The sequence below is a fragment of the Ornithorhynchus anatinus genome, chromosome 1 (assembly GCF_004115215.2).
Source record: "Ornithorhynchus anatinus isolate Pmale09 chromosome 1, mOrnAna1.pri.v4, whole genome shotgun sequence".
Lineage (NCBI taxonomy): Eukaryota > Metazoa > Chordata > Mammalia > Monotremata > Ornithorhynchidae > Ornithorhynchus > Ornithorhynchus anatinus.
In genome coordinates this window covers 25,028,196-25,055,449 of record NC_041728.1, presented here as the reverse complement: position 1 = coordinate 25,055,449, position 27,254 = coordinate 25,028,196, and the positions used below count along the sequence as shown (strand labels likewise).

Below are 27,254 nucleotides of genomic sequence, written 5' to 3'. Positions count from 1 at the left end.
TCACCACCATTCCAACAAGAGAAAACTGAGGCAAAAAAGAGACTGGAAAAGATATAGCACATGAGGAAAGCATTTGTATGCAATCGGACGTTCTGAACTGGATGTTTCACTAGGTGTTGATGACAAATTTGGTCGTTGGGTCACAAGCTTACCCTTAAGGCATTCTCAGAAGCCAGATGCAGCATGTGGTAGCACAGATGTCTTTTCAGATCTCCATTTCCTGAGGGAACATGAGAAATCCCGGGATGTCCACAGCAAGGCTCAGTGGGGGACTTCCTCAGTGAGGAAGGGGCAGTCAGCCCCTTCCTCATACCAGCCCCCTTGATTGGCCTGACCCCTGCTTGACCTCCCAGGCACCACTTCCTCCCCCAACCCCCATTGCTGTCCCTCCCCCGCCCCCCTGCCCCCTGGAACAGCTCCCCTAGGGCTCTTCATCGGCCTTCCTGCTTGCCACTGGAGCCCTCTCTACCCTCACCTCTGGGTCCCCAGGACTGTGCTCCCCTAGGGCTCCTCGCCAGCCTACCTGCTCGGCCATCAGAATTAACTGTCAGAATTCAGAAGCAGCATGGCTTAGTGGATAGAGCACTGCCCTGGGAATCAGAAGGACTTGAGTTCTAATCCCAGATCTGCCACCTGTCTGCTGTGTGACCTTGGACAATTTAACTTCTCTGTGCCTCAGTTCCCTCATCTGTAAAATGGGGATGAAGACTTTGAGCCCCATGTGGGACAGGGATTGGGTCCAGCCTGATTAGCTTGTCTCTATCTCAGGGCTTAGAATGGTGCCTGGCACATAGGACATGCTTAACAAATACCATTAAAAAAAAACAAACCCTTCCCTGACCACTGGGTCCCCAGGACTATGTTTCCTTAGGGCACCTTGCTGGCTTTCTTGGTCTGCTGAAACGTTTTCCAGCTCTGGGGTCGGGAAAGGGACACTTGCCTGTCTGTTAACAGACCAGGCCAGGCAGCTCTCTGCCACACTCACTATCTACCCCAAAGTATAAGCTGAGGGCCAACTCTTAGCCTCTTGTGAAATGGTTTTATCTAAGGGATTAGGGATAGTTTCTGTTCTCTTCTGTCCTAGAAGACAAAACTGAAAGGAAAAAAGCAGTCTCAAGAAATACAAGGGAAATACATTTACTTGTAAGTCACGCAAAGGGAATCTTGCTGGTTCTGGGACTAGGCTCTTCACACAATCAAAGGTACTTAATTGAGTGCTTACTTCTTGCAGAGCACTGTACTGAGGGCTTGGGAAAGTATGATAGAGTTAGTATTCACGATCCCCGCCCTCAAGGAGTTTACAGTCTAAGGCTGAGGCGAACAGACCAAAATAAATTATAGATAGGAGGAAGCAATAAAGTGTAAATCTATATACAAAAGTTCATTCTTTTATGCTATTTGTTAAATGCTTACTATATGTCAGGTACTGTTCTAAGCACTAGCGTAGATAAGGTAATCAGGTTAGACACAGTCCCTGTCCCACATGAGGCTCACAGTCTTTGCTTTTTACCGACGAGGTAACTGAGGCCCAGAGAAGTAAAGTAACTTGCCCAGGGTCACACAGAAGACAAGTGGCAGAGCTGGGGGTAGAACTTGGGTCCTTCTGACTTCCGAGTCTGAGCTCTATCCACTAAGCCACAATTTTGGTGAAAGGGGTCAGTACTCAATTGCTCAGGTGATGCTAAAGTGACAGTAGTGGGAGAAATAGGGTGTGGAAATGAACAGTTAGTCATGGAAGGCCTCTAGGAGGAGATGTGATTTCAGAAGTGTCTTGAAGAAGCAGCGTGGCTCAGTGGAAAGAGCAGGGGCTTTGGAGTCAGAGGTCATGGGTTCGAATCCCGGCTCTGCCACTTGGCAGCTGTGTGACTGTGGGCAAGTCACTTAACTTCTCTGTGCCTCAGTTACCTCATCTGTAAAATGGGGATTGACTGTGAGCCCCACATGGGACAACCTGATTCCCCTGTGTCTACCCCAGCGCTTAGAACGGTGCTCTGCACATAGTAAGCGCTTAACAAATACCAAAATTATTATTATTATTATTGAAGATAGAGCAGTGGTTTGCTAGATGTGAAAGAGAAGGGAGGGCACAAGTAAGGGGCCGTTGTCAAGACAAGAGCAGTGTTCAGTGAATTAGGATAAGATCAAAGCCACGTGCTGGGGTGTAGTTGGAGAGAAGCGCAGATAGGTAGGAGGGAAAGCCGACTGCATCTCTTAAAGCCAAGTTTCTGCTTGATGTGGAGAGGAATGGGCAAACATTGGAAGATTTTGAGGAGTGGGGAGAAAATGGGCAGGGTGATTTTTTAGGAAAATGAACCAGGTAGCAAGTCTGGAGAAGGCAGAGAAGTCTGTGAAAAGGATGATGCAACTATTGACTCTGGATAGGACAGATGGCTGGTCCAGTGTGGTGGCTGTCTGCCCACAGTTGTCTTTGCAAATCTGATTTTCCAGGAGGGAGTTGTGAGCAGGCTTCCTGAGCCCGAGGTCCCTGTTTTCCCCAGTCAGGATTCTGAGTCTCACCAGCCATTGTCAGAAGAGGGAGGTTGTGGCGGGGAGAGGGATTGATACTCCTATGCTCTAAAGCCAGAGCCTCCTCAGGAAGGGCCAGTCTTGCACTGCGGAAGAGGTGGATGCTGTGGTTAAGATTAGAGACCAGGAGGGACAAGATGACCTCAGTCATTCCTGTTGAATCCCTGCTGCATGTAGAGCACTGCGCTAAGCACTCGGGAGAATGCCAGAGAATTAGTATCCATGATCCCTGGCTTTAAGTAGCTTACAGGAGAGACAGCACCGAAGTAATTCCTTCTGCTTGTGCTGTTTTGGATTCTGGGAACAGACCTTTCCCCCAACCTCCGGTTCCCCAGACTCAAAAGAAGGAAACGAAAATGGAAAATACCAAGTCTACGTTATACCGCAAGTTCCATATGGGGAAGAAGGAAAAAAAGACTGTCAGCTTCCTCCCCCCTCCTCCCCTCCCTCCACCCCCATCCCGCTGCATTATCCAAAGTCTGCTCCTAGCGGGGTCTCTTCCTATGGGGCTGCAAGGGACTTGACCTGTCACAGGGTGCTGGGCACTGTACTAAGCAGGCTTTCGGTCTGGAGGTCTGGATGTGCCCGTGACTGCAGGGTTGGGAGGGACTCAGGTTACAAGCAGCCTGTACATGCATGAGAACAGTGGGAAGGTTGTGGTTGTGGCTGGACTCTGCAAGATCGGGGCTACAGCACTGGATCTGGTGGACTCTGAGCTTTGTCTTTTATGCTGTTTTTGTGTTTCTCTTGTTTTCCTCTCCCCTTATGTGTCTGCCACAACACCCCTCCCCTTCTTATTCTTAGGTTGGGGTCCCCTGATGGGCTAGGGACCTTGTCTAATAGTCTCCAGGAGTTTTTTTTTTCTCCAGTGCTTTGCACACAATAAACATACACACCATTAATATTACACTAAAATATAAACAGAAAAAGGGGGTATACATATGTTAGTGCTTAGGTAATACGGTATGTAAGAGATGGGGAAAAAAGTGCTTCTGGGGATTGGAAGTGCTTAAATGGTGCAAAAGTTATGAGGGCATATAGACAGGGGAAAATGCTAAAGAGCAAATGAAATGCAGTAAGAGCAAGCATCCACCACCTCTAGTTGAATGACTGCAAATATGTTGTCTGTCATCTGATGGTTCAGGAACTGATTAGATTTGAAGATAGAGTTGCCTCTAATTTTAAATGCTCATATCTACTGGGTTTGTCTGCTCTGGGTCTGATATAGCATCCTCTTTTTCATCCCAATCCCTCTGAGGTGCTGCTGTGGACAGATGCCAAGAGCGGTTTGAAACTCATTGCCCCAGGACAAGGGTGAAATCCGCCCCTGTGAAATTTCTCACTTTCACCAAACACTTGCTTTGTAGTATATGAAGTCTCTTGGGTGTTTTGAAAGTGTGGCAAGCCATCAGTAGAGACCAGGGTAGCTGAGACATTTGGGGACTGTACTGACAGCCATTGCAGCCAACCATTTGCCTATTTCAGACAAAGGCCTGACAGCATTTAGGTTAATAATAGTGGTATTAATTAAGTACTTACTATGTGTCCAGCTTACTATGTGTCCAGCATTATTCTAAGCACTGGGATAGATACAAGATAATCAGGTTGGGCACAGTCCTGGTTTCACGTGGGGCTCAAAGTCTTAATCCCCATTTTACAGATGACGTAACCAAGGCCCAGAGAAGTGAAGTGACTTGCCCAAGGTCACACAGCAGACAAATGGTGGAGCCGGGATTAGAACCCATGACCTTCTGACTCCCAGGCCCATGGTCTATCCACTAGAGGAAGGGATTAGCTGTCCTGGAATGTTTTCTTTTACCAAAAATATCATATGTATACCTCACTTATCAGATCATGTGATTTGGCATTTTTCATTCAAAGTAAGGTACTACCACACGGACACTGGCAAGGGCTGGACTAATATGGGCTAACAGTGCTGTAGCCCAGGGGGTTTGGATTTAAGGGGACCCCAGGCACTCTCCAGAAGTGGTGCCCCCTTTTGTTTTTACTAACATGGACTCTATTTGGGGCATTATGAATCATTTGCGTGTCATCTTGGGCGTGTGGTGCTAGTGTGCAGTCATCTGCAGACATAAGTTCTCAAAAGACTATTTCTAGACTCTGAATGTTGCTCAAAGTCTGTTGAAGCAGTGTGGCTTAATGGATAGAGCACAGGCCTGGGAGTCAGAAGGATCTGGGTTCCAATTCCAGCTCTGCCACTTGTCTGTTGGGCAGGTTACTTCCATTCTCTGGGCCTCAGTTCCCTCATCTGTAAAATAAGGATTAAGACTGAGCCCTGTGTGAGTCATGGACTGAGTCCAACCAGGTTATATCTACCCCAGTGCTTAGAACGGTGCCTGGCACATAGTTTAACAAATACCATTTAAAAAAAAAGGGGAAAAAAGATGGCACCCAAAAAATCTCTCCCAAATTGGCCACTGTGCAGGCCCCGTCAGAGTGGATGGTGGCATTAGCCTGTAGTCTCTGCTACCCAGCCCCTCCTCCAGCTCAATATGACACTGAGCACGTGCGGCAGCCTGTTCAAACTTTTCCACTCCGTCAAGGAGGAGAGGGGAGCTGTGTCGGACTGGATTGTGTGGAAGGAGTTCTGCCCTGTTCCACTGGGCTGCCTTGGCTCCGCTGCTGCTAGTGATAATAACAATAACTATGGTATTTGTTAAGCGCTTACTACGTGCCAGTCACTGTACTAAGTGCTGGGGTAGATACAAGTTAATTGGGTTGGACACAGTCCCTGTCCCAAGTATGGCTCACAGTTTCAATGCTCATTTTACAGATGAGGTAACTGAAGCCCAGAGAAGTGAATTGACTTGCCCAAGGTCACACAGCATACAAGTGACAGAGCCAGGATTAGAACCGAGGTACTTCTGACTCTCAGACTCAAGCTCTTTCCACTAGGCCACAATACCCTCCTAGCCGAGCACAGTGCCGCACAGCCCCAGGGACCAGACAGCCACATCCGTGCCTTTTGCCTAGTGGACCTGCCCTTTAAGTGGCTTGGTTCTTACTTGGCTCAGGGAAGGCACGGGAGAGGCAGGCCTAGAGAGGAGCATGCACAGGCTCAGCAGACAAGGTATAACTATGGGATCTCCTCAGTCTCTCCTCCCCAGGGCCATGGAAAATTTGTTGGGGGACAGCAGGGTGGTCTTGGATGGTGAAGAATGAAAGCAGAACCCTGCCCTCCAGCAGGGTTGTGTGGACTTCAGGTTTTAAAGCACCACCCAACATCCTCTCTCCTTCATTGATATTCTGGCACATACAGGGACGCCAATGAATCTGTAATGAGACCATTAAAGTCCATGACATTTCCCCCCACTCCCCCACCCCAACCCAACCATTTGAGCTTCTTTAGCAGCCTTTTTGCCAAGAGAGGAAAGTGGGGTGTAGGAATAGGGAAGGCCTCCTCTGAACTCCCTTCGTTTTCCCTTTCACCCTTGGAACGCTGCCCGCTTCTGCTGTCTAATACTGGATCTCACAAGCGATTAAGGCAGAATTCAAACTAACATCAGACAGTACAAGTAGCAAACATTGAAAGAATCTGTCTGGCACTTAAATCAGTTGTGCTGATTCCATTGCACATCCATTCAATATGTGCAAAACTTGTGATGAAGCCACTTATGTTTTACTTGTTTTGTTACATATCAATTTTTTTTACATCTAACCATTCAATTTCGTTCATTCTTGGTCCATATTTGCAATTTGATCACGTAAATTGGAGTCAACTGTGCCTATGTTTGTATACTTTCTAAAAATGATTTGGTCAATTTTTGGATCATGGGAAAATGTTGACGTGCTTTACAAGATTTTCTTTGGGAAACTTTTCCTTGTTTAGTGAAAGAACACTTGTGGAGGAAGCCTTCTCATTTGGTGATATAAGAAAAGGGTGGAGGCCAATTGGACAAGGCTGTGCCTGAAACAGAAGTTGCTAATAGGGGAAAATTGAAAAAAGGACCTTGCCCTCAGAGAGTAATCTGAGAACAGGGCCAGATATGGATGGGTGTGGGAATTATCAGCTAGGGAGGAGAGTATTCAAATAATTGATGTGCAACTGAAGAAACGTAAACAGATGTACTTAGGTGGATGTAAATAGGTGCTAGAGGTGGTTGGTTGGCTTGTATAATTTGGGCTGTTGGGGTTAATAAGAGAAGGCTATGGAGGAGGTGGCATTTCAGGAAGCTTTGAATATGTGGTGGGCTGTTGTCTGTCAGATTGGCAAGGGAAGGAGCTCCCAGCCAGGGGACCAGTGTGAGTGAGGGGGTGGAGGCAGTAGTTCAGAGTGAGGATAGTTTGGGGAGGAAAAAAAGGGGCTGAGTAGAGAGGAAAGAGAGAGGACCAGGACTATGACCTTCCAATCTGGGCAGCACAGAGTCAAAGTGGCAGCTTTCTGGCTTATTCACATTTAGGAGTCTGCCTCCAATCTGTCCCCATCCCCACTCCCTCTAAAATTCCTGCCTCCTTTCCAACGTCAGACTCAAAAGGAAGCATTAGCACTTCAACATGGGACCTGGAGAAGACATTTTGTATCTTTTTACCAGTATAGATTCCTACCCCCTTTTGCTGTCATTGATTTGATTCTGTTCCTCTCCGTCCAGACTTGAGGTGTCCAAAGAAACGACATGGAAACCTGTGATTTGGGTTTCAATGTTTTCCAAATGGGTCCAAAGCAAGGTTTCCAAGTTTATTAGTTTAGGTAAATAGAGGCAGATTCAGTAATAGGTTACTTTTCAAGCATAAGTCATATACAGCTCTGATGCTGTAAGTACAGAAATGCACTGTAACATTTAAGACAAATCATTTGATTGCCACGAATACTTTCATGAACTCAGTCTATAAACAGAGGATACAAAATTGTGTTTCACAAAATAGCTATGTTGACTACCTTGGGAGGAAAGCCTACATTTGTGTATTTACAGTGAGTGGAGAATTTGAAAAACTCTTCAGGATTGTATAAGCCCCAAAATCCCATTTCCATTTCATACATCGATTTGTCCATTTCAAAGGTGACATGAGCTTTTCAGAATGTATCAGTTAGGCCAATTACTTAACAAAATATTCATGAATTAAATCTCTGATTGACACAGGCTAAAGGAGTTATTTTAGAAAGCTCACTTCTTGCATCCCATTTTAAGATAACAGGAAGCAGTCAGCTTCTCTCCCCTTCCAAGTATTCTATGGAAACATTCTGTACTCAACCTGCTAAATCAGGGGCCTTTCAATCAGTAATTACATGGAAGGAGAGTGCAACAGACCACTCCAAATTTTGTCAAAATGAAGTGCTGGAAATTTTCATCCTAAGGGCCCCTGCTCTATCATCTCCTTTCTGTGCTTTTCCTCTAAAATCACTTGTATGCATGCTTGTAGGGATGGATTGAGCAGTCTTACAACCACCCCCCTGAAATAGCTCACCTAGGGTGAACCCTAACCCATCCAACATGTTGCTGGAGGATTACTCTCCCCAACTTCAAAGACTTACTGAGGATGCTCTTCCCCCAAAAGGCCTTCCCATACTAAGCCCCTCCTTTCCTCTACTCCCACTCCCTTCTGCATAGTCCTGACTTGCTCCCTTTGTTCTCTCCCTGCCCCCCAGCTGTAATTTCTGTATCTGTAATTTATTTACAAATTGTAATTACCAAATGTAATTACAGATAATTACATATCTGTAATTTATTTCTATTGATGGCTGTCTCTCCCCTCCTTCCCTCCCTACCAAGACTGTAAGCTTGTTGTGGATAGGGAATGTGTCTGTTTATTGTTGTACTCTCCCACACGCTTAATACAGTGCTTTGCACACAGTGCTCAATAAATACGACTGAATGAATGAATGGAGGGAGTCAAGGTGGGATTCTTTCCCACAGCTGATGGGCTTTCTTGTCCTTTGGGTTCACTAACCAGAGGACCGGAGAGCCCCCTTTCAGACCTTAACTTCTCCACCCAATCAGCTTGACCAATTTCCTTCATCTTCAGTCACCTGCTGCAGGGAGCTTCGTAGGTGACAAAGCTTTGCTAGTGGTCCCAGCCCGCAAATGGAGCGATCAGGTCAAAACAGATCAAGGACAAGGTCAATGTTGGATGCACAGTCGCGCTCCTTACTAACCCACTCCCAAACTGCAATGGTAGTGGTGACCTATTGGCCTATCAATGGGGGCTGGGTATAGTTTGATGCTATCGTACTCACCCAAGCACTTAAAATACTACTCTGCACACAAAAGATACTCAATAAATACTACTGATTGACTCTCTGAGGTTTTCTTGCTGTACAGATCAGTTTTCAATTTGTTATCCATAGTCGGAAAACTTCCTTTAGATCTGCAAATCTACTCATCTGGTTGATCAATTTACATTCATACGGTAGTGCACCCAGTTCTGACACAGAATGTATTATCATGATGTGTTTTGTTAGGAATGCCATTAGGAGATTAGGGAATGTCCATTTAACAACAGGCATCCATCTGGATATGATGAGGTGCAATGTCAGTAAAAAGGATTCGTGCTTGTGCGTGGTGTTCAGACACTGTGAATACTGTAGCCTGAGTTTCTCTAGGGTGGGTTTGGTGAGAATGGAACCACTGCATTATGGGAGGAATGTATGCTGTGGGTTGAGGCCAGATTTTAGGACTAGGCACAGTGTGGAAGTCATAAGGGAGAAAACACGTCACAGTCTGCTCTCTAGTAGCTTAATGATTGGGTGGGGAAATGGACTTCAACTCCTTATCACCGTAGAGTTCATATTCAGCCTGCAGATGGTTTCCAAAGTCCCCAGTGCCTCCGAATCCCTTTCATTTGTGATACAACAGCAATAATGGCATTAAGTGTTTCTCTGTACCAGTATACTAGAATAGGTACAGGTTAATCAGATTGGACACGGTCCCCCTCTTGCAAGAGCGTCACAGCCTAAGAAGTGGGGAAGGCAGGTATCTTATCCCCATTTTTGCAGATGAAGAAATAGGCACTGAAAAGTGAATTGACACGCCCAAGGTCCCACAGCAGACCAGTAGCAAAGCTGGGATGAGAATTTCCCAGTTCTAGGCCTGGCTTCCTCTCTAAGGCAGAGGTCTAAGACCCAGAGCCTGCCACAGCTGAATTTTTACACATTTCGAGCTCGGCTTCAAGACCCTCTAGGGTCAATTGTCCATGGGACAGTTCCTATCTTTAATCAAAAGCTCATCAGGTCTAACTTCTATTTTGCATTTTCAATCAGAGAAGTTGTTTCTATTTTAACTCAAAAACAGAAAACTGGGTTTGAAGTGCCCATTCCCTGAGCTGAATGTACCTGAAAACAACATTCAACTTTTCTACAGCAGGGGCAAATGCTCTTTTCTCCAGCAGCCTGGCCATTCGTTTCCATGTTCTCTATGCCCACTTTTCCAAAGTCCTATTACCAAACTCTGTGACTCGGGGGAAAATGTGGTGAAAGAGGTGTTTTTGAAAGAGGGGCTAAAGGAAGTCTGAAGGCCGCAGGCTGAATCCTGATTCAAAATGCTTCTAAGTTAGGAGCTTTTTGTATATGCTGTTATTCACGCTACTGGAGCAAGTGTCCATTTTACTACCCTTGGCCACCAACTGGCCGCTGCTGCTGAAACTGCTGCCCTCAGCTCCGTCCCTGCAGTGCAGGAGTTGGTAGAGATATCTCTGGTACTCTGAAGAGGCGTAATAATACACCAGGGGGTCAATGCAACAACTCACACTGCTGACACAGACACAGAGGAGATAAGCAAAGTAGGCAGCCTCGGCTCTGGCGCTATTAAGAAATGACAAATAATGAGTTATCAGAAGGACATTAGTGGGTCCGAAGCAGAGGATAAAGATACAGAAAACGGCCGCAGACAGGAACAGAGCCCGCGTCTTCTTGTTCTGGTTAGAGACTGAAGAAGCGCCGAGGCATCGAATGATAGACACGTAGCAGACTGAGGAGATGATTAAAGGCACGAAAAAGAAGACCAGAGAGAAAATGGGGAAGTAGTAAGCGTAGAAGTTGCGAAACTTTCCCGAATCTAACACATCGTGGCAGGTGGTTATGTTTAAGCCAGGGATGTCCACAGTCTGCTCCTTGAGCAGCAGCGGGGTGACGCCTGCTATCGCGACCAGCCAGATGACCAGGCAGACAAAAGCGGCCCTGCCCAGGGTGCGCCAGGACAGAGACTGCATGGGGTAGACCACAGCCAGGAAACGGTCCACGCTGATGGCCGTCATGAGCAAGATGGAGCAGTACATGTTGCAGTAGAATGCGGCCGTGACAAAGCGGCACATCCCGGACCCAAAGGCCCAGTCGTTTCCCGAAAAATAGTTGACGATCTTAAAGGGAAGGACGCTGACGAACAAGACGTCGGCTGTGGCCAGGTGCAACATGTAGACCACCGCCGGTTTTTTGACCTTCATCTTCCAGAGGAACACCATGATGGCCATTGCGTTGAGCGGCAGGCCCACAACGAACACCACGGTGTAGAGCACGGGGATGAAGCGTGTCAGCCACCAACCAGTCAGGTAGCTTGTGGCGACCTCCGAGATGGGGCTCAGTTGCTGTTTCCGGGAATTGCTGGTTTTATTGGAAAGGTTGGATGGGTGTTCCTCCTCCTCCTCATCGAACATAGGGAAGGGCTCATACTCGTTTCCATCCTTGTTGAAGAGAAAGCCCCGGGGGCCCAACTTAGCCACATTCCCCGATCCCGAATCTGGAGCAGAAGGAGAGAAAGAAAAATGACAAGTGGTGAAACAATTCTACTCACTGAGATGGCCCTGGAGACAGTTATCATCCAACAATTCAGGAGTAGCAGTAATCTGTACCAAATGCCTATGGTTTGTGAAGCACCTTATGAAGCATTTGGTAGAATACAAGCAAAGCAAAACACACCTCCCCTGCCCACAAGGAGTTTACAGTTTAGTCATCAGAAGTGTCAGCAACATCATCACCAATGGTATTTGTTGACTGTCTTCTAAATGGGAAGCACCAAATTTGGTAAAGTACAAAAGAAATAAGAGCCACATTCCCTGCCCTCACGGGGAGTACAATCCTATGGGGTCAACAGACAGACAGACCACAATGATTTTCAAAGCATGGGAGCAGGAAAGCAAGGATCATTGGCTTTAAAGCACTCAATCACTTTCCCCCGTCCTACCTTACCTCTCTGATTTCCTACTACAACCTAGCCCCACATTTTCTTCCTCTAATGCCAACCTACTCACTGTTCTTTGATCTTATTTATCTCACTGCTGACCCCTTGCCCATGTCCTGCCCTTCCCCTTCATAACTGACAGATCGTCACTCTCTCCTCTTAAAAACCTGATTAAAAGTCCATCTCCTTCAGGAGGCTTTCCCCCACTAAGCCCTTGTTTCCTCTTCTCCCACTCGTTTCTGCATCACCCTTGCACTGGCTTTACACCCTTTATTCACTCCCTCCTCATCCCCACAGCACTCGTGTACATATTTGATTTATATTGATGTCTGTCTCCTCCTCTAGAATCTAAAGTCCTAGGGGGCAGGAAACATGTCTACGAACTCTGTTGTGTTGTATTTTCCCAAGCGCTTAATACAGTGCTCTTCACAGAGTAAGCGCTCAATAAATATGATTGATTGATTAACTAGGTATAGTCCTAATAGTAGCATTTATTGAGCACCCACTTGGGGCTGGGCCCTGTACTAGGTGTTTAGGAAGTACAGAATAAAGAAGTGACACAATCCCTTCCTACAAGGAGTTCACGCTCCCATGGGGGCAACAATGTAAAAATATTTACAACTACAGTGGTCAAAATAAACTGAATACGTCTTATAAATGAGTGCTAAGGAGAGTGAAAGTTCATAACTGCTAGACTTGACTGAAGAGAAGATATGGCTCAAGATCATGGGAAACCAATTGGGGAAAGCTAGTTGAAGAATGTGAAATTTTAGGAGGGTACTGAATCTGGGGCTCATCTGATATGGGGAGGGTGGGCACTCCCAAGTCGGGAACAGCGTGAAGCACAGGGATGGAGCAAATACATCACAGTGAAACAGTTTCTTTGTAGAGAATTAAAAATGGAAATAAAAATACAGTGGGCAGAGGGGGGACTCCAGATGTGTGTCCTTTAGTGTGTTTAGTGGAGATGGAGCAGAGTTAGGAGACCTGGGTTCTAGTACTACCTCTGCGACTAGCCCGCTGTGTGACCTTGGACAAGTCACTTAACCTCTTTGGGCCTTGTTTTGGCTGTAAGCTTGTTGTGGGCAGGGAACATGTCTGCCAACTCTGTTGTATTGTACTCTTCCAAGTGCTCAGTATAGTGCTGTGCACATAATAAGTGTTTCATAGCATCGATTGGTTGATCTGTAAAATGAAGATTGGACCCCTGCTCTCCCTCCCTCTTGGATTGTGAGCTTGGAGGGGAACGGGGGTTAAGTCTGATCTAATAATAATAATAATAATGCTGGCATTTGTTAGCACTTACTATGTGCAAAGCACTGTTCTAAGCGCTGGGGAGGATACAAGGTTATCAGGTTGTCCCACGTGGGACTCACAGTCTTAATCCCTATTTTACAGATGAGGTAACTGGGGGACAGAGAAATGAAGTGACTTGCCCAAAGTCACACAGCTGACAAGCGGCGGAGCCAGGATTTGAATCCATGATCTCTGACTCCCCAGCCCGTGCTCTTTCCACTGAGCCACCTGGCTTCAACCCAGTGCTTGACAAAGTGTAAGCATGAAATAAATACCTTAACCATCGGTCTCAGAAAGGTGTCAGAGGGGTCAGTGTCATGACTCTTTGGAGCAGGACTGGGACAGCATAGCAGCTCAGGGAAAGGACAGAGGAGCAAATGTCCTGGAAGAAACTCTCCTACTCCCTAGATTGTAGCCTCAATACCCAAAGGGCAATCTTGGCCTGGGTCCAGGCAACTTAAAGCTCAAAGACTGGGTCTGGCTCCGGACTCTCGGGGGAGGTCTGGAGGGGTGGCTTTGACCGCATGCCTGGACATTGGGTGGATAAGCAAAGTGAGGGCAAGACCCAAAAGGGAAAATCTGAGGTGGTGAAACTCAAAACCAGAACCCTTAGCTCAAGTGCTGGCAGATGGTGAATGGGCCGCCTGGAGTTTCATTTCCTGTCCCTGCTCCTGCCAGCCCTTGTGGGGTGGCTGATCCGGGCTGACTGGGAACCAGAAACCTGGGAGCCTGAGATGGGGGTCAGGGATGCCAGCTGAGTTACCAAGAGCAGCAAGGTGAGCGGAAATTCAATCAATACCATCGGTGGGCTGGGGGTAGGAAGCAGTGGCTGGGGGTGGAGATGTTCAGGTGAGGGTTATGGGGTTGTGGTGGTGGAGGGGCAGGGGGGTGGGAAGGGATGACCTACGTCTTCCAGGAGAGACTAACTAGATCCAGAATGGGAATAGTAGAAGTCAACTAAGATTATTAGCTTCATTCAGGAGACCTTCTTGAGGACATTTACTCTTCACACATCTACTCTGGGAAGGCAGGAGGGATGCTGGATTGCAGTGGGAAATTCTGGCACATGCACCAAGAGTCTCTGACCAATTAAATCCACCCAGCGACTCCCTTTCTAGCAGCAGTGGAAGGGCCCCGGCTTCCTCACGACTGGCCTCTCTCCTCCTGCTCTGGCCATAGCTGTGCATGCTTTCCCCTCAGCTCCCTCCCCACCCCCGCCACATAAGGCCTCCCCTCCACTGGGTGGGGCCCCCAGCTAATTCCAATTAAACCTTCATGCTTATTAACATTCAGTATGTGAACTTTGACCAATATGAAACTTGTAAATTAGCTTTAGCCAGCTAGGAACAAAGTCAGTGTCCGACTTCCTTGGAAATGGGGATTTTTGCTTCACTTTTGTTTCAATGTGGTGGTGCCATCTTTGCTCAAGTCCACAGTCTCATCAGAGCCTGGCAGCCTGACCCACCAGCTCGAGCCAGGGATGGGAGGTGGGGTAGGGGAGGACTCAGGCCGGAACTCGTTTACATGGGAGCAGAGGAGCCACAGAGTGCACGAGGGTCTTGGCTCGCTAAGGCCTCTGATGATGTCATGAGAAAAGAACGCTCTTGAAGAGAACTCTAACATGAACCAGAAAGCTCCTCTCCCCACCAGGGGCTGGGAGCCAAGCCAAGCCGGGGGATGAGGAGTGGTCGGGGGAAGCCTATTCTTGTTCCTCCCCCCACTTCCTCCACAGGAATCGGTCTCACACAGTCATCAGCCTGCACCCACACACTCTGAGACCCTCTATATCAGAACAAGACCATCTGAAAAGAGCCACAACTCAGCCACTTTCACCGGAACTTGGAAAAAGTAAAAATCTGAATTTCTAAAGGCGTTTTCCTCGGGAAAACTTTTTCTATCCTGGACTGTTTGTAAGAAGAATACTGTACCATGGACAGGCCCAGCTTAGTCTCTGAGCCATGATGTAGTTCCAGGAAGAGTGTACCTAATCCTTTGATTAAATATTGTTTCAAAAGGTGTCCCTTTCCATGTTTCCCCTGGAGTTGGTACTCAGGAGTGTGGAAGACAAAATTAGCAGATGTGCTTTCAGAAGTGAATACTGGCTGCAGCATGGGCAGGGGGAGTCAGCACTTGGAACTTGCTCAAGGCCTTCTGTCTGAAAACTGGGTTTCATCTCGCTCTCCTTCAGTAATGAAGCTGTTGTAAATTAACTTAAAAGGTCAAGTATGAATAGTGTGTTATTAAGTTGCTAGACACTCTTGGACAACTCAGCTCTTGGGAAGGAGAAGTTCTGAGACAGAGCTTCCCTGGTTCCCAAAATTCTGGCTAATGCCCGTGGAGCAGAAGGGTTCAGATTGGCTCTCCTCCTATCTGATCCTCTCTTCACTCACTTCTCCCCAATCCACCTCTTAACTGTACCTCATTCCCTTTCCCCTGTCTGGAACTCCCTCCCTTATCATATCCACCAGATCACATCTTTAAAGCCCTCCTGAAAACCCACTTCCTTCAGAAAGCTTTCCCCACTTTATCAACAACATTCTAAGTCACATCAGCACAAACAGCCAGGCTGTCCTTTATGAATACATCATCATCCTCAGTTTTTCTATATATATGTATGCATCAATCTATGTACACTATTAGTTCATGTATTCACCAGTTCCACCTTGCCATAATCTTGCTGTAACCGGTCAGAGCCTTTTTCTTCCTCTTGCTCCCATGATCTGTAAGTAATTGGTGCCTGCCCGTTCCCTCCTTGTCCCACTGCAGTGTAGGCTCCCTGAGAGGCGGAACCATGCCTTTTGTTTCTGTTAGACTCTCCTCCGTGCCTAGTCCTGTGAACATTCAGCAGGATTACTTGAGGGCCCTTTGTGGGCAGAGCTCTCTACGGGGAATACAGTAAAACCAAAAGTCATGGATTTTGCCCTCAAGGAGCTTGCACTTTAACTTGTTTAAAGCCTTTCCTTGAACTGGTGTGTTGGCATTATTTGCTGTCCTCCTCTTCCTCCACTCCCACCCTCCTTGGTAATAAAGACAGATCTGGCCTCCCTTTGCTGAACATTCCATCCCCTTTTTGTTTAATGGTATTTGTTAAAGCACTTACTATGTTCCAGGCACATATGCGCCAAGTTAATCAGGTTGGGCACAGTCCATGTCCCACATAGGTCTCAACCTCTTAATCCCCATTTTACAGCTGAAGTAACTGAGGCACAGAAAAGTCATTTCCCCAAGTCACACAGCAGATAAATGGTGGTGCTGGGATTAGAACTCAGATCCTCCTGACTCCAAGGCAAAAGCTCTATCCATTCATTAAGCCACACTTTCCCATGTGAGAAGGCTAGCCATCATTTAGGCATGTGAGTTATGGGTGATTCTGTGCATTTACACAACACATTTGGTTAGCTTGAATGCATCAGCTGAATTGGAGAATGTAACTTCTCTATTGTGAGCCTAAACTGATATATCTTGGTGTGGGGTCTGGAGGAACTATTTGTGCTCCTGCATGTGATGCCTGATGGGGACCTAGGCATGGGGGAATCTCTGTGCCCTGTTTCCTGGGCTCTGATGCTCTGTACTAAAGTAGATATAATCTAATTAAAGTAGATATATCTAAAGTAGATATCCCCTCTCAGGATTGTACCTGGAGAGTTTCCAGTACTCTACCAATCTTGACTATGGGATGGAAAGTCAAGCAGAGGTATATCCATTCCATTCCTAGTTTGGCAGTGGCTAGCAAGTGGAAGGCAATCTGCTACAAGGTAAAACTCCCCTGTGCTGGGCAGCAGCGGCATGGGAGAGAGTCGAGGGCAGAGACTTAAGTTTATTGCGCAGAATGAGGCAATGGTAAACCACTAACATATTTTTACCAAGAAGACTCTATGGATACACTACCAGAATGATTGTAGGTGACGGTGGAGTGTTCTGGGAGAGATGTGTCCACGGTGTCGCTATGGGTCGGCGATGACTCTACGGCATAAGACAAGACAAAGTAGATATATAATGCATCTGTTTATTGTTCTACTGTGCTCTATAGATTTACAGTCTAATGCTCACTCAGCCATTTTACCCCAAGTGCTTAGTAAAGGGCTCTGTACGATTGCATTAATGAATGATGTTGGACAGTTTTTTTATGGTATTTGTTAAGCACTTACTATGTGCCAGGCACTGTACTAAACTCTGAAGTAGATTAAACCTGATTAGTTTGGACACGGTCCATGTCTCACAAGAGGCTCACAGTCTTAACCCCCATTTTACAGATGAGGTAACTGAGGCACAGAAAAGTAAAGCGACTTGCCCAAGGTCACTTAGCAGACAAGTGGTGGAGCTGGGATTAGAATGCAGGTCCTCTGATTCCCAGGCCTGTGCTCTTTCCACTAGGCCACTCAGTTTCTCTAAGGTTCTACAAGAGCATAACCTGCTTTTACAGGAGATCTGGCCAAGATCTGGCCAAGACACTTGTACTTTGGCTTTACCTACTGCCTATAAGGAAGGTAACTGGGATGAAGGCTAGTACCTAGCTAGTAAACTGCACAATAGCCCACTTAACAAAAGAGACTTAGGAATCCCTATCTGCTCATTCAATCACTCTCTCAGTGGCATTTATTGAGTGGTTACTGGGATGCAGAGCACTCTACTAAGCATTTGGGAGATCACAATGCAATAGAGTTGGTAGATATGTTCCCCTCACTTGGGAATCCACATCTGCTCATTTTTTCAATCAATCAATGGTATTTATTGAACTTATCGTGTACAGAACACTATACTGAGCACTTTGGAGTGCACAATGGAACAGAATCACTCGATCACCTTGCCCCCTCCTACCTCACCTCGCTACTCTCCTACTATAACCCAGCCCACACACTTCGCTCCTCCAATGCTAACCTCACTGTACCTCAATCTCATATCTCACCGCTGACTTCTTGTCCACGTTCTGCCTCTGCCCTGGAACATCCTCCCTCCTCATTTCCTACAATTATTTTCCCCCTCTTCAAAGCCTTATCGAAGGTATATCTCCAAGAAGCCTTTTCTGACTAAGCCCTCCTTTTCTCTTCTCCCACTCCCTTCTGTGTCACCCTGAGTTGCTCCCGTTATTCATCCCTGCTCTGAACCCCACAGCACTTATGTACACATCTGTAATTTTTTTATATTAATGGGTCTTCCCCTCTAGACGCTAGCTCGTTGTGGGCAGGGAATGTGTTCGTTTATTGTCATAGTGTATTCTCCCATGTTCTTAGTACAGTGCTCTGTACACAGTAAGCACTCAATAAATATGATTGACCAAGATAGTAGATGTGTTTCCTGCCCACAAGGAGTTCACATTTTAAAGGGAGAGATGGAAATTAATGTCAATAAATAAATTACAGATATGAGCCTAAGCGCTGTGGGGCTGAGGGTGGGGTGAACAGCAAGAGTTTAGGTGATGCAGAAGGGAGTGGGAGAAAAGATGGCTTAATCAGAGAAGACCTCATGGAAGAGATGTGGCTTTAATAAGGGTCTGAAGGTGGGGAGAGCGTATATGGTGTTTCTGTTGTATTTGAAGGGGGAAGGAATTCCAGGCCAGAGAGAGGACGTGCGCAAGTGGTTAGTGACAAGATAGGTGAGAATGAGGTACAGGGAGTAAGAAGTCTTTAAGAGAAACAAAGTGTGCAGACTTTGGGAAAGCAGTGAGGTAAGGAAGGAGGGGGCAATCCGCTTGAGTGTTTTAGAGCCAATGGTAAGGAATTTATTTTGGTGCAGAGGTGGGCAGGCAACCACTGGAGGTTCTTGAGGAGTGGGGAAACATAGACTGAATGTTTTTTTAGAAAAACAATCCAGGAAGCAGCGTGAAGTATGGGCTGGAATGGGGAGAGACAAGAGGCAGAGAGGGCAGAAAGGAGTTTGCAGTAGTCAAGATGGGATATAAGTGCTTGAATCAGCACTTAATGATCAACTGATTGATTGAATAGTAGCAGTTTGGTTAGAGAGGAAAAGATTTTAGTGATTTTAGAGCTGTTGGGAAGGTTGAACCGACAGGATGTGATGACACAGACAATGCACATGGTAAGTCCTTAAATACCATGATAATAATAATCACTCGAGATGCTCTTGGTGGTTCTTTGGTCAGAAGCCTATAACCCTGGTGATAAAACCCCACCAGGAGTCCCTCTGCTTCTGGTTGTTTCACCCACCACTGACCCTGACGCTTATGAACAAAGAACCCAGGGGCTGAAGGAAGTGTGCTCTGAAAGATAATCCCCTAAGAGAGGAGAGAGGGCAAAAAGAGGCTGGCTTAAAAGTCATCCGATCTGGAGCACAACCCATTTGACAGGGTTGAATCACTGTAAACCCTCAAAAATAGTGTTTGTGTTGTGAACCCAGCAGGAGCCTCTGGCAACTGTGCTGAAACTTTCTATCCCCTCAAGCGCCCAAACTGCTTCGGGTGTAGGAGTCTGGTTACTAATCCCCAAAGCCTGAGGGGCCTCTGAAATCTGTAGTCTTTTAGTAGTGTTAGTATTCATTGAGCACCTATTGGGTGCACCGCACAATAATAAGTGCTTGGGAAATACAAAACAGAGACACATTCTCTGTCCACAAAGAGCTTTATCTGGAGTGTAGTGTAATCCCCTCCTCAGCCCGCCCTGCTGATGTTGGTTTGGGATGTTTTCCCCAATGAATTATGTGGTCCAGCAGAACCGGACTAGGGTACATTTATTTCCCAGCCAGGAATGTTCTCCTTCCTCCCTTTGGCTGAACCACGTGCCTTAGTGTCAGCTCATTTTGGACAGGGAACATACCTTGTGCTTCTGTTGTATTTCCCCAAGGGCTTCATCCAAAGCACGACACCTACTCAATAAATGTCATTTCCTAACCATCTCTCCTTTGAAATTCTGTCAAGACCCACCTCTTCCAAGAAGCTGTCACGGGTTAATGCTACTTGTCTTTGGGCTGAGGGTTTCACATGGTCTCTATTTTAGCAAATTATAAATACACGCCCTTCTCCCCCAGTCCTCCACTGCCAGCATCGGCACTTAAAAATTGCCCTGCTCTGTGCATCTGGTCCTGGTATTTTGTATCTATTGCTGCTTTTCTATTTAGGTGAATAGACTGCAAACTCTTTCTGGGCAGGAACTGTGTCTACCAACTCTGTTGTATTGTTTTCTATCAAGTGCTGCACACAGTAAGCGCTCAATAAATACCATTGATTAATTGAAGTGATAGATTGAGGTGAATCATACCTCCCCTATTTCACTGAAAAGTTTTTGGATGGAGTTTTGTAATTCCCTACAGCATTCAGGACAAAATTCTATACACAGGGGACTTGTAGTAAAAAAATTGGCACAAATTAGTGAATTAATTAAGCTGTATTTCCTTAAAGTTCTCTTTCTGTGCTATGCCCAGGGAGGATGCAAGCAAGATAACCAGTTCAGGCACAGTCTCTGTCCCACACAGGGCTCACAATCTAAGACGGAAAGCAGGAATCTTCTCCTTGTTTCACAGATGGGGAAAAAGCTTCTCCGTGAGCCTCATAGTGTTCAGAGTTACACAGCCGGCAAATGGTGGACCTGGGATTCAAAGGTGGGTCTTCTACTTGTTGCGGGCAGAAAATGTGCCTTACCAACAATGTTGTACTCACCCAAGCCCTTAGTACAGTGCTTTGCACACAGTGAGCACTCAATAAATACCATTGATCGACTGATTCTGGCTTCTGGTCCTATGCTCTTTCCACTAGGTTGTGCTAGTTAACAGGCTGGGGAGTTTTCTGAAAAATGGCCAGAATAGGTTTTTGTTGACCCTGTTTTTCCAGCAACCAGCATGACACCAGATGTAGGCAACATTTGCTCACACGGTGCTGCTGCAGCTAGGAGCTCCCAGAGGGGCTGTACAAATTGCCCCTAGTCTGAGCTGAGTGTTGGGAGGGATGGGTCTGGAACAGCAGAGAAACCACCTATAGGATCCTTTGTGCCAGAGCAGCAGTTGGTGGTATCCTCCTTAAGCCCAATGGGAGCCTTCTGAAAAAAAGAGGAGGGCAATCGAGGAGCTGGCCTAAGCCTCCCCCTGCCTGCCCATGTTGCCACTTAGAGAGGAAGCTGCTTGTGGGCAGGGACTATGCCTTGTGCTTCTGTTGTGTTTCCCAAATGCTTAGTATAGAGCACAGTATTAGGTAGGCACTCCGAAAAAACATTATCACTAATGGCCAAGAGTGACTATACCTTTAAGAAGGACCGTTTCAATGACAGGAAGTGGTCCAAGGTGTAGCAGCAGGGAGATCTGAGGGAGGCACACCTCTATAACCTCCAGACAGACTAAAAGTTGCAAAGAGAGAAAATGCCCAGGACCTGGAGAGTGATCAGATGTGAAGATACCCAACGTATCTGACCAGAGCTTGAGGTTACTCAAGCTCGGACACAAAGGTCCATCAAGAGATGTGTTTAAAAAGGAATGTTGACCACAGTGGATAGTGTGGCTAGTTAGTGTAACTATTTTGGCTACTCACACAAAATAAAATTAGGTTGAACAAAAGTACCAATTTTTCACTTCCATGCAGAGGTGAGGAAACTCTCATTCCTCCCCTCAAACCTCATAATGATCAGGGTCTCACAAGGGCTCCATTGGGATCCTCTATGCTTCTCAATCAATCAGTTGTATTTTCTGAGTGTCTCCTGTGTACTAAACCCTTGGGAGGGGCACCACAGAAACAAAAAATCTGGTTTGTCCTTAGGGAGCTTATGGGTGGGGGAGAGAGACACAAAATACTTTTATAGAGAGGAGGAAGAGGAGACTGGAAAGATGGTCATGCAGATAAGCAGGTGTTTACCAAGTGGCGTATACATACTACTCTGGGTGACTGAGTGCTTAAGTGCTGAAGTGGGACTTAGGAGGAAATGATCTTTTCGCTGTACACCCACTCATCTGTTTCTGTAGTTTTTGCTACCACTTTCTAGGTAGATGACACCCACATGGGCTCTGACCTTTTACAAGCTTTGCAATCTCTTAATTTCTACTTCTGTAGATACCGCCACATGGATGACCCACCTTTACATTCAGATCACACCTGAAATCCTCTTCCCTCTTAAACCTTCTCTTCTTTCTGGCTTCTCATCACTGTCAACACCACCCCCATCTTTCCTGTCCCAGAAACTCACAACCTTGTTGTTGTCTGGCCCTTCTCATCAATCAACCAGTGATATTTTGTAAGTGTCTACTGAGTCAATGCACTGTACTAAGCACTTGATAAGGTACAGAAAAGCAAAAGTCATAGACCCTGCCTTCAGGGTCTTACAATCTAATGTCATTTATGTTCCACATTCAGTGGGCCTCTAAATCCTGTTGGTTCTTCCTTTTCAATGCCACATTTCCTGGATCAGTCATTCCTCCACCTTTACCTCGAGTAAAGCCCTTAAAAGACCTCTCAGGGTCACAACCGGGAGAGTTTCCAGTACTCCACCAGTCTCGACTATAGGAGGGAGAGTCAAGCAGAGGCATACCCATTTCATTCCTGGCTTGGGCAGTGGCTAGCAAGTGGAAGGCACTCCGCTACAAGTCGAAACTCCTCTGTGCTGGGCAGCAGCGACAGGGGAGAGAGTCGACGGCAGAGACTCGAGTTTACTGCGCAGAAGGAGGCAATGTAAACCACTTCCGTATTTTTACCAAGAAAACTCTACAGATACAGTACCAGAACAATTGCAGATGGAAGAGGGACATTCTGGGAGAGATGTGTCCATGGTGTTGCTATGGGTCAGACACAACTCGATGGCATATGACAAGGCAGGAAAGCCCTATTACCTCCAGGCTATATCACTGCATCAGCCTCCTTCCTGGCCTCTCTGACTCTCCCCTTTTTCTCCTACCCTGAAAACAGCCACAAAGTTAATCATTTGGAATACATCACTCCATTTCCCCAGAGCTTCCCATGGCTCTCCATTTCTTCTCACAGGAAACAAAAACTGATTTCAAGCCACCTCGCTTTATTTCCCTTTTCCCTCTCTTCTCCAGCTACACCCAAGCTTGTGCTTGTCCCAAGCAAACCTTCTCCTCTGACCCTCTGTTCTTGCCCTTGTCCCTACCTGAACATTCCTCCCCTTCAAATTCACCAAAACACATCCCTGCCCACACTTAGAGTCTTCCTAAAAAGTCCCCACCTGCAAGATACAATCACCAGTTAACCTCCACCGCCCCACACACCTTCCTGGTCTTGTCACCCCATTACTCTTCGTGTGAATATCTATGTCTATCTGCATTCTGTTTATTGAGGTGACAAGCGGCAGAAAGTTAAGAATCCAGAACAAAAAACAGTGGGGGTGAAACAACAGCTGGGGTTACCAAGCCAGAAAGTCCCCATCACTCCCAAGGATTTAACACCTATAATCTTCCCTGCCACCTCTTCTTTCAAACTTCATTCTGCCTCAGCAGGGCCTGCAGTAGAACCCCACAAGGGCTCAGGGAAGACTGCGTCCACCCTGATTAACTCTGACCCTACCCCAATGCTTGACATAAAGTAAGTGTTTAACAGATACCATAATAATAATAGTGCTGGAAAGCACAGACACACTGGCTTTAGAACAAGGAAAATTTGTTTTCTGTATCAACAGTTACTGTTGAAGATGGAGTGGGCTTGTGATATTTTGATTCAGTTTTTTAGTGTTCAGACCAGTTTCTTGTTTAGTTGTTTTTAGGAATTTTCCTGTAGTTACACAATAGCAGAGCCTTCCTTTACTTAGACTCTGAGCCCCCTGTGGGACAGGGACTGTGACCAACCTCAATAACTCCTACCTATCCCAGTCCTTAGACCAGTGTTTGACATATAGTAAGCACTTAACAAATACCATAAAAAAACATAGATTATGTAAACCTTCCATGCTGTCGTATGATTCAAATCACCAAACTGCCTTGCTGTTTAGATCCCATTTCTTCTGTAGGCTCTAGACCCTTATTCAGAATTTCTTGGGAAAACATAAATGATGGATGATGATTCTTGGTTCAAAACCAGGCATCATTCCTAGGTCAGGTTTTAATTTCCCGCCAACCAACCGAACTGTTCATGCCTCAGTTTCCTCGCCCAGGAAACGGGCATCTAAAATTGCCGGCAGACTACCAACAGCCACAGAAAGGGTCATGCCTGTCCCCTCTCGATGCAGTGCAAAATCGATACTTTAGATAAAATTCTCTGCCCAGCTAGGACTCTCCTCTTCCACTCACCTTGTTCCCCCTAATCTTCTGAATTTCTGGTAGAGTCCTCTTCTTTTCAGTGGACTCCTCACCCTGGCCCTGCTCCTCTCCAGCCTATCACTCTTTCCCCGTAATTGTCCGTCTCTCACTGGTGTCCGCCTTTTCTCTTCTCTTCCTCCTCTTCTTTCCTCCCCCTTTCCTTTGATCTCTCCTCTTCCACTCACCCTGTTCCCCATAATCTTCCAAATTTATGGTAGAGTGCCCCTGTTCCCCATAATCTTCCTAATTTATGGTAGAGTGCTCTTCATTTCAGTGGAGTCCTCACCCTAGCCTTGCTCCTTTCCAGCCTGTCAGTCTTCCACCTCTTATTGGCCATCTCTCCCTGGTGTGTGCCTTTTTTCTTTTTCTCTTCCTCCTCTTCTTTTTCTCTCCTTGTCCTTTGATCTCTCCTCTTCCACTCACCCTGTTCCCCCTCATCTTCCCAATTTCTGGTAGAGTTCTCTTCTTTTCAGTGGACTCCACACCCTGGCCCTGCTCCTCTCCAGCCTATCACTCTTCCCCCGTTATTATCCGTCTCTCCCTGGTGTCTGCCTTTTCTCTTCTCTTCCTCCTCTTCTTTTTCTCTCCCTTTCCTTTGATCTCTCCTCTTCCACTCACCCTGTCCCCCTAATTTTCCGAATTTTTGGTAGAGTCCTCTTCATTTCAGTGGACTCCTCACCCTGGCCCTCCTCCTCTCCAGCCTGTCACTCTTCCCCCTCTTATTGTCCGTCTCTCCCTGGTTTGTGCCTTTTCTCTTTTTCTTTTCCTCCTCTTCTTTAGATCTCTCCGTTTCCATTTTTTCTTTTTCCTCTCGTTCCTATTTCTTTTTCTCTGTCCTCTTTCCCTCCTTTCTCTTCTTTCTCCCTCTCCCCACCCTGCGCCCGGTCCCCCGGAGCCAGGCACAATGGCAGTGTGAAGGCCGCCCCCCTCCCCATCCGGCGGGCTGCCCGGCTCCGGGGGTCGGTCCGCGGCAAACAAAGGAAGGGGGTCCCAAAGGAGGGCGGGCCGGGGGTTGGTGGGGGAAGGGAGAGGGGGTCCGCTCCTACCTTGCTCGGTCGGGGTTTGCAGTCCCGAGCCCAGGACGCTGAGGCCGGTGGAGACGAGCAGGAGGAGTCGCAGCTCCATGGTCCCACCGGGCCGGGGGGCCCGCACCCTGACCCACGTCCGGATGGTCCTGATCGGTGCCTTCCACTGGGCAGCTGTGTGCGGTGGCGGTGGGGCCTGCGGGTTGTGCTCTGTGTGTGTGCTCTGTGTGTGTGTGTGCTGTGTGTGTTTGTGTGTGTGTGTGTGTGCAAGGGGCGGTCCGAAGAGGGTTGCAACGTCTGCATCGGGGGCGGGGGCTGCTTCTTCCCGACCCCTCCTCTGTCCTGGCCTGGGACCCGCAGACCCCGGACCGCTCCCCAGCAGTCTCCAAGCCCCGGGACATAATGGGTGGAGCATGGCAACGGGAGTCACCAGGTCATGGGTTCTAATGACGCCTCCCCCCTACTCGTCGGCTGTGTAACCTTGAGGAAGTCGCTTCACTTCGCTGGGCTGCAGTCACCTCATCTCTAAAGTGGGGATTGAGACTCTGAGCCCCATGCGGGACAGGGACTGTGTCCAACCCGATTTGCTCATATCCACCCCTGCACTTAGTACAGCACACTTATCAATAATAGTAATTACGGTATTTGTTAAGCGCTTACTATGTGCCAAGCACTGTTCTAAGCACTAGGTAAATACAAGGTAATCATTCATTTATTCAGTAGTATTTATTGAGCGCTTACAATGTGCAGAGCACTGTACTAAGCGCTTGCATGTACAATTCGGAAATTGATAGAGACAATCCCTGCCCAATAACGGGCTCACAGTCTAAACGGGGGGACAAGCAGCAAAGCAAAACAGAACAAAACAAGTAGATTGGCCCACATGGGGCTCACAGTCTCAATACCCATTTTACAGTTGAGGTGACTGAGGATCAGAGAAGTTAAGTGACTTGCCCGAGGTCACACAGCAGATGAGTGGTGAAACTGTGATTAGAACCCACAACCTGTCTCCCAAGCCCGTGTTCTTGTCATTAGGTCATGCTGTTCCACTTAACAACGACCCTAATTATTTAAGGGCCTGGGAGTCAGAGGTAATGGGTTCTAATCCTAAATCCGCCACTTGTCAGCTGTGTGACTTTGGGCAAGTCACTTAACTTCTCTGGGCCTCAGTTACCTCATCTGTAAAATGGGGATTAAGACTGTGAGTCCCACATGGGACAACCTGATTACCTAGTATCCCCTTGCCCAGCACTTAGAACAGTGTTTAGCACAAGGTAAGCGCTTAACAAATGCCATCATCATTATTATTAATGGCCCCCTCGAAGGGAAGAGGAGGCTTTTGCAACTGAAACCTCATCTGGGGTGGCTGAAGAGCTTTCAGTGTGAAGACTGAGATGGGGGGAGGGACCTGATTGACTGCCCTATAAAGCTGATGGTGAGGAGTTTCTGCTTGATGTGGAGGGCAACCATGGAGGTACTGGGAGAGGGGAGAGACAAGTACACAGCTGTATTTTAGAGAGATGTTTTGGTCAGCAGAGTGAAGTATGGGTTGGAGAGGACAGAGGCTGGGGACTGGGAGGTCAGCAAGGGAGCTGATGCTATAGGTGAGGCAGGAAATGGCATATATTTGGATCAGTGTTGAGGCAGTCAGTTTTTATGGATAGAACAGGGCAGTTCCTGGAGATAATGAAAATGGCATTTATTAAGCCCTTACTATATGTGTCAAACACCGTTCTAAGTGCTGGAGTAATACAAGTTAATTAGGTTGGACACAGACCCCGTCCCACATGGGCTCACAGTCTGAGTAGGAGGGAGAACAGATAATGAATCCTTAATTTACAGATGAGGAAACTGAGGCACAGAGAAGTTAAATTACTTGCCTAAATTCACACAGCAAGCAGTTGGCAGAGCCAGGATTAGACTCTAACTCCTGGGTCCATGCTCTTTCCACTAGGCAACACTGTTTCCTGTCCTAAAGATAGATCCAGTGGTATTTGGTGATTGACCGAATGTGTGGATTGAAAGAGAGAGATGTCAAGGATGGCAGGGCTGCAGGCTTTTGAGATAGGGAGGAAGACAGCATTGTCATCAGTGATGG

At 47.0% G+C, this 27,254-nt stretch overlaps 1 protein-coding gene and 2 non-coding genes across 5 annotated transcripts; 2 read left to right on the top strand and 1 right to left on the bottom strand.

The window, feature by feature from the left end:
• Positions 1-7,174: 7,174 nt before the first annotated feature.
• F2R (coagulation factor II thrombin receptor) lies at positions 7,175-25,546 on the bottom strand. 3 transcript variants are annotated; one of them, XM_029068489.2, is made up of 2 exons: positions 25,178-25,546; positions 7,175-11,213 (listed from the first exon to the last, which is right to left on the bottom strand). In XM_029068489.2, the coding sequence occupies exons 1-2, from the start codon at positions 25,254-25,256 to the stop codon at positions 10,027-10,029; spliced, it is 1,266 nt and encodes a 421-aa protein (XP_028924322.1). In that variant the 5' UTR covers positions 25,257-25,546; the 3' UTR covers positions 7,175-10,026. The 3 variants fall into 3 exon arrangements, 2 of the variants coding, with proteins under 2 accessions (XP_028924322.1, XP_028924327.1); XM_029068494.2 differs by lacking the exon at positions 25,178-25,546 and adding an exon at positions 16,839-16,873; XR_003760819.1 differs by lacking the exon at positions 7,175-11,213 and adding an exon at positions 16,874-16,913 and having other exon boundaries at positions 25,178-25,267.
• On the top strand, positions 16,570-16,706 carry LOC114816386. Its single transcript, XR_003764154.1, has one exon. It is a non-coding gene; the product is annotated as a small nucleolar RNA SNORA7 (small nucleolar RNA).
• LOC114816641 lies at positions 22,330-22,468 on the top strand. Its single transcript, XR_003764439.1, has one exon. It is a non-coding gene; the product is annotated as a small nucleolar RNA SNORA7 (small nucleolar RNA).
• Positions 25,547-27,254: the final 1,708 nt, after the last annotated feature.

Excerpts from the sequence above, each read along its gene's own strand:
- F2R (XM_029068489.2), bottom strand. The coding sequence starts at position 25,256 with ATGGAGCTGCGACTCCTCCTGCTCGTCTCCACCGGCCTCAGCGTCCTG. Across the intron at positions 11,214-25,177 it reads GCAAACCCCGACCGAGCAAG|ATTCGGGATCGGGGAATGTG; the intron begins GTAGGAGCGGAC and ends CTTCTGCTCCAG.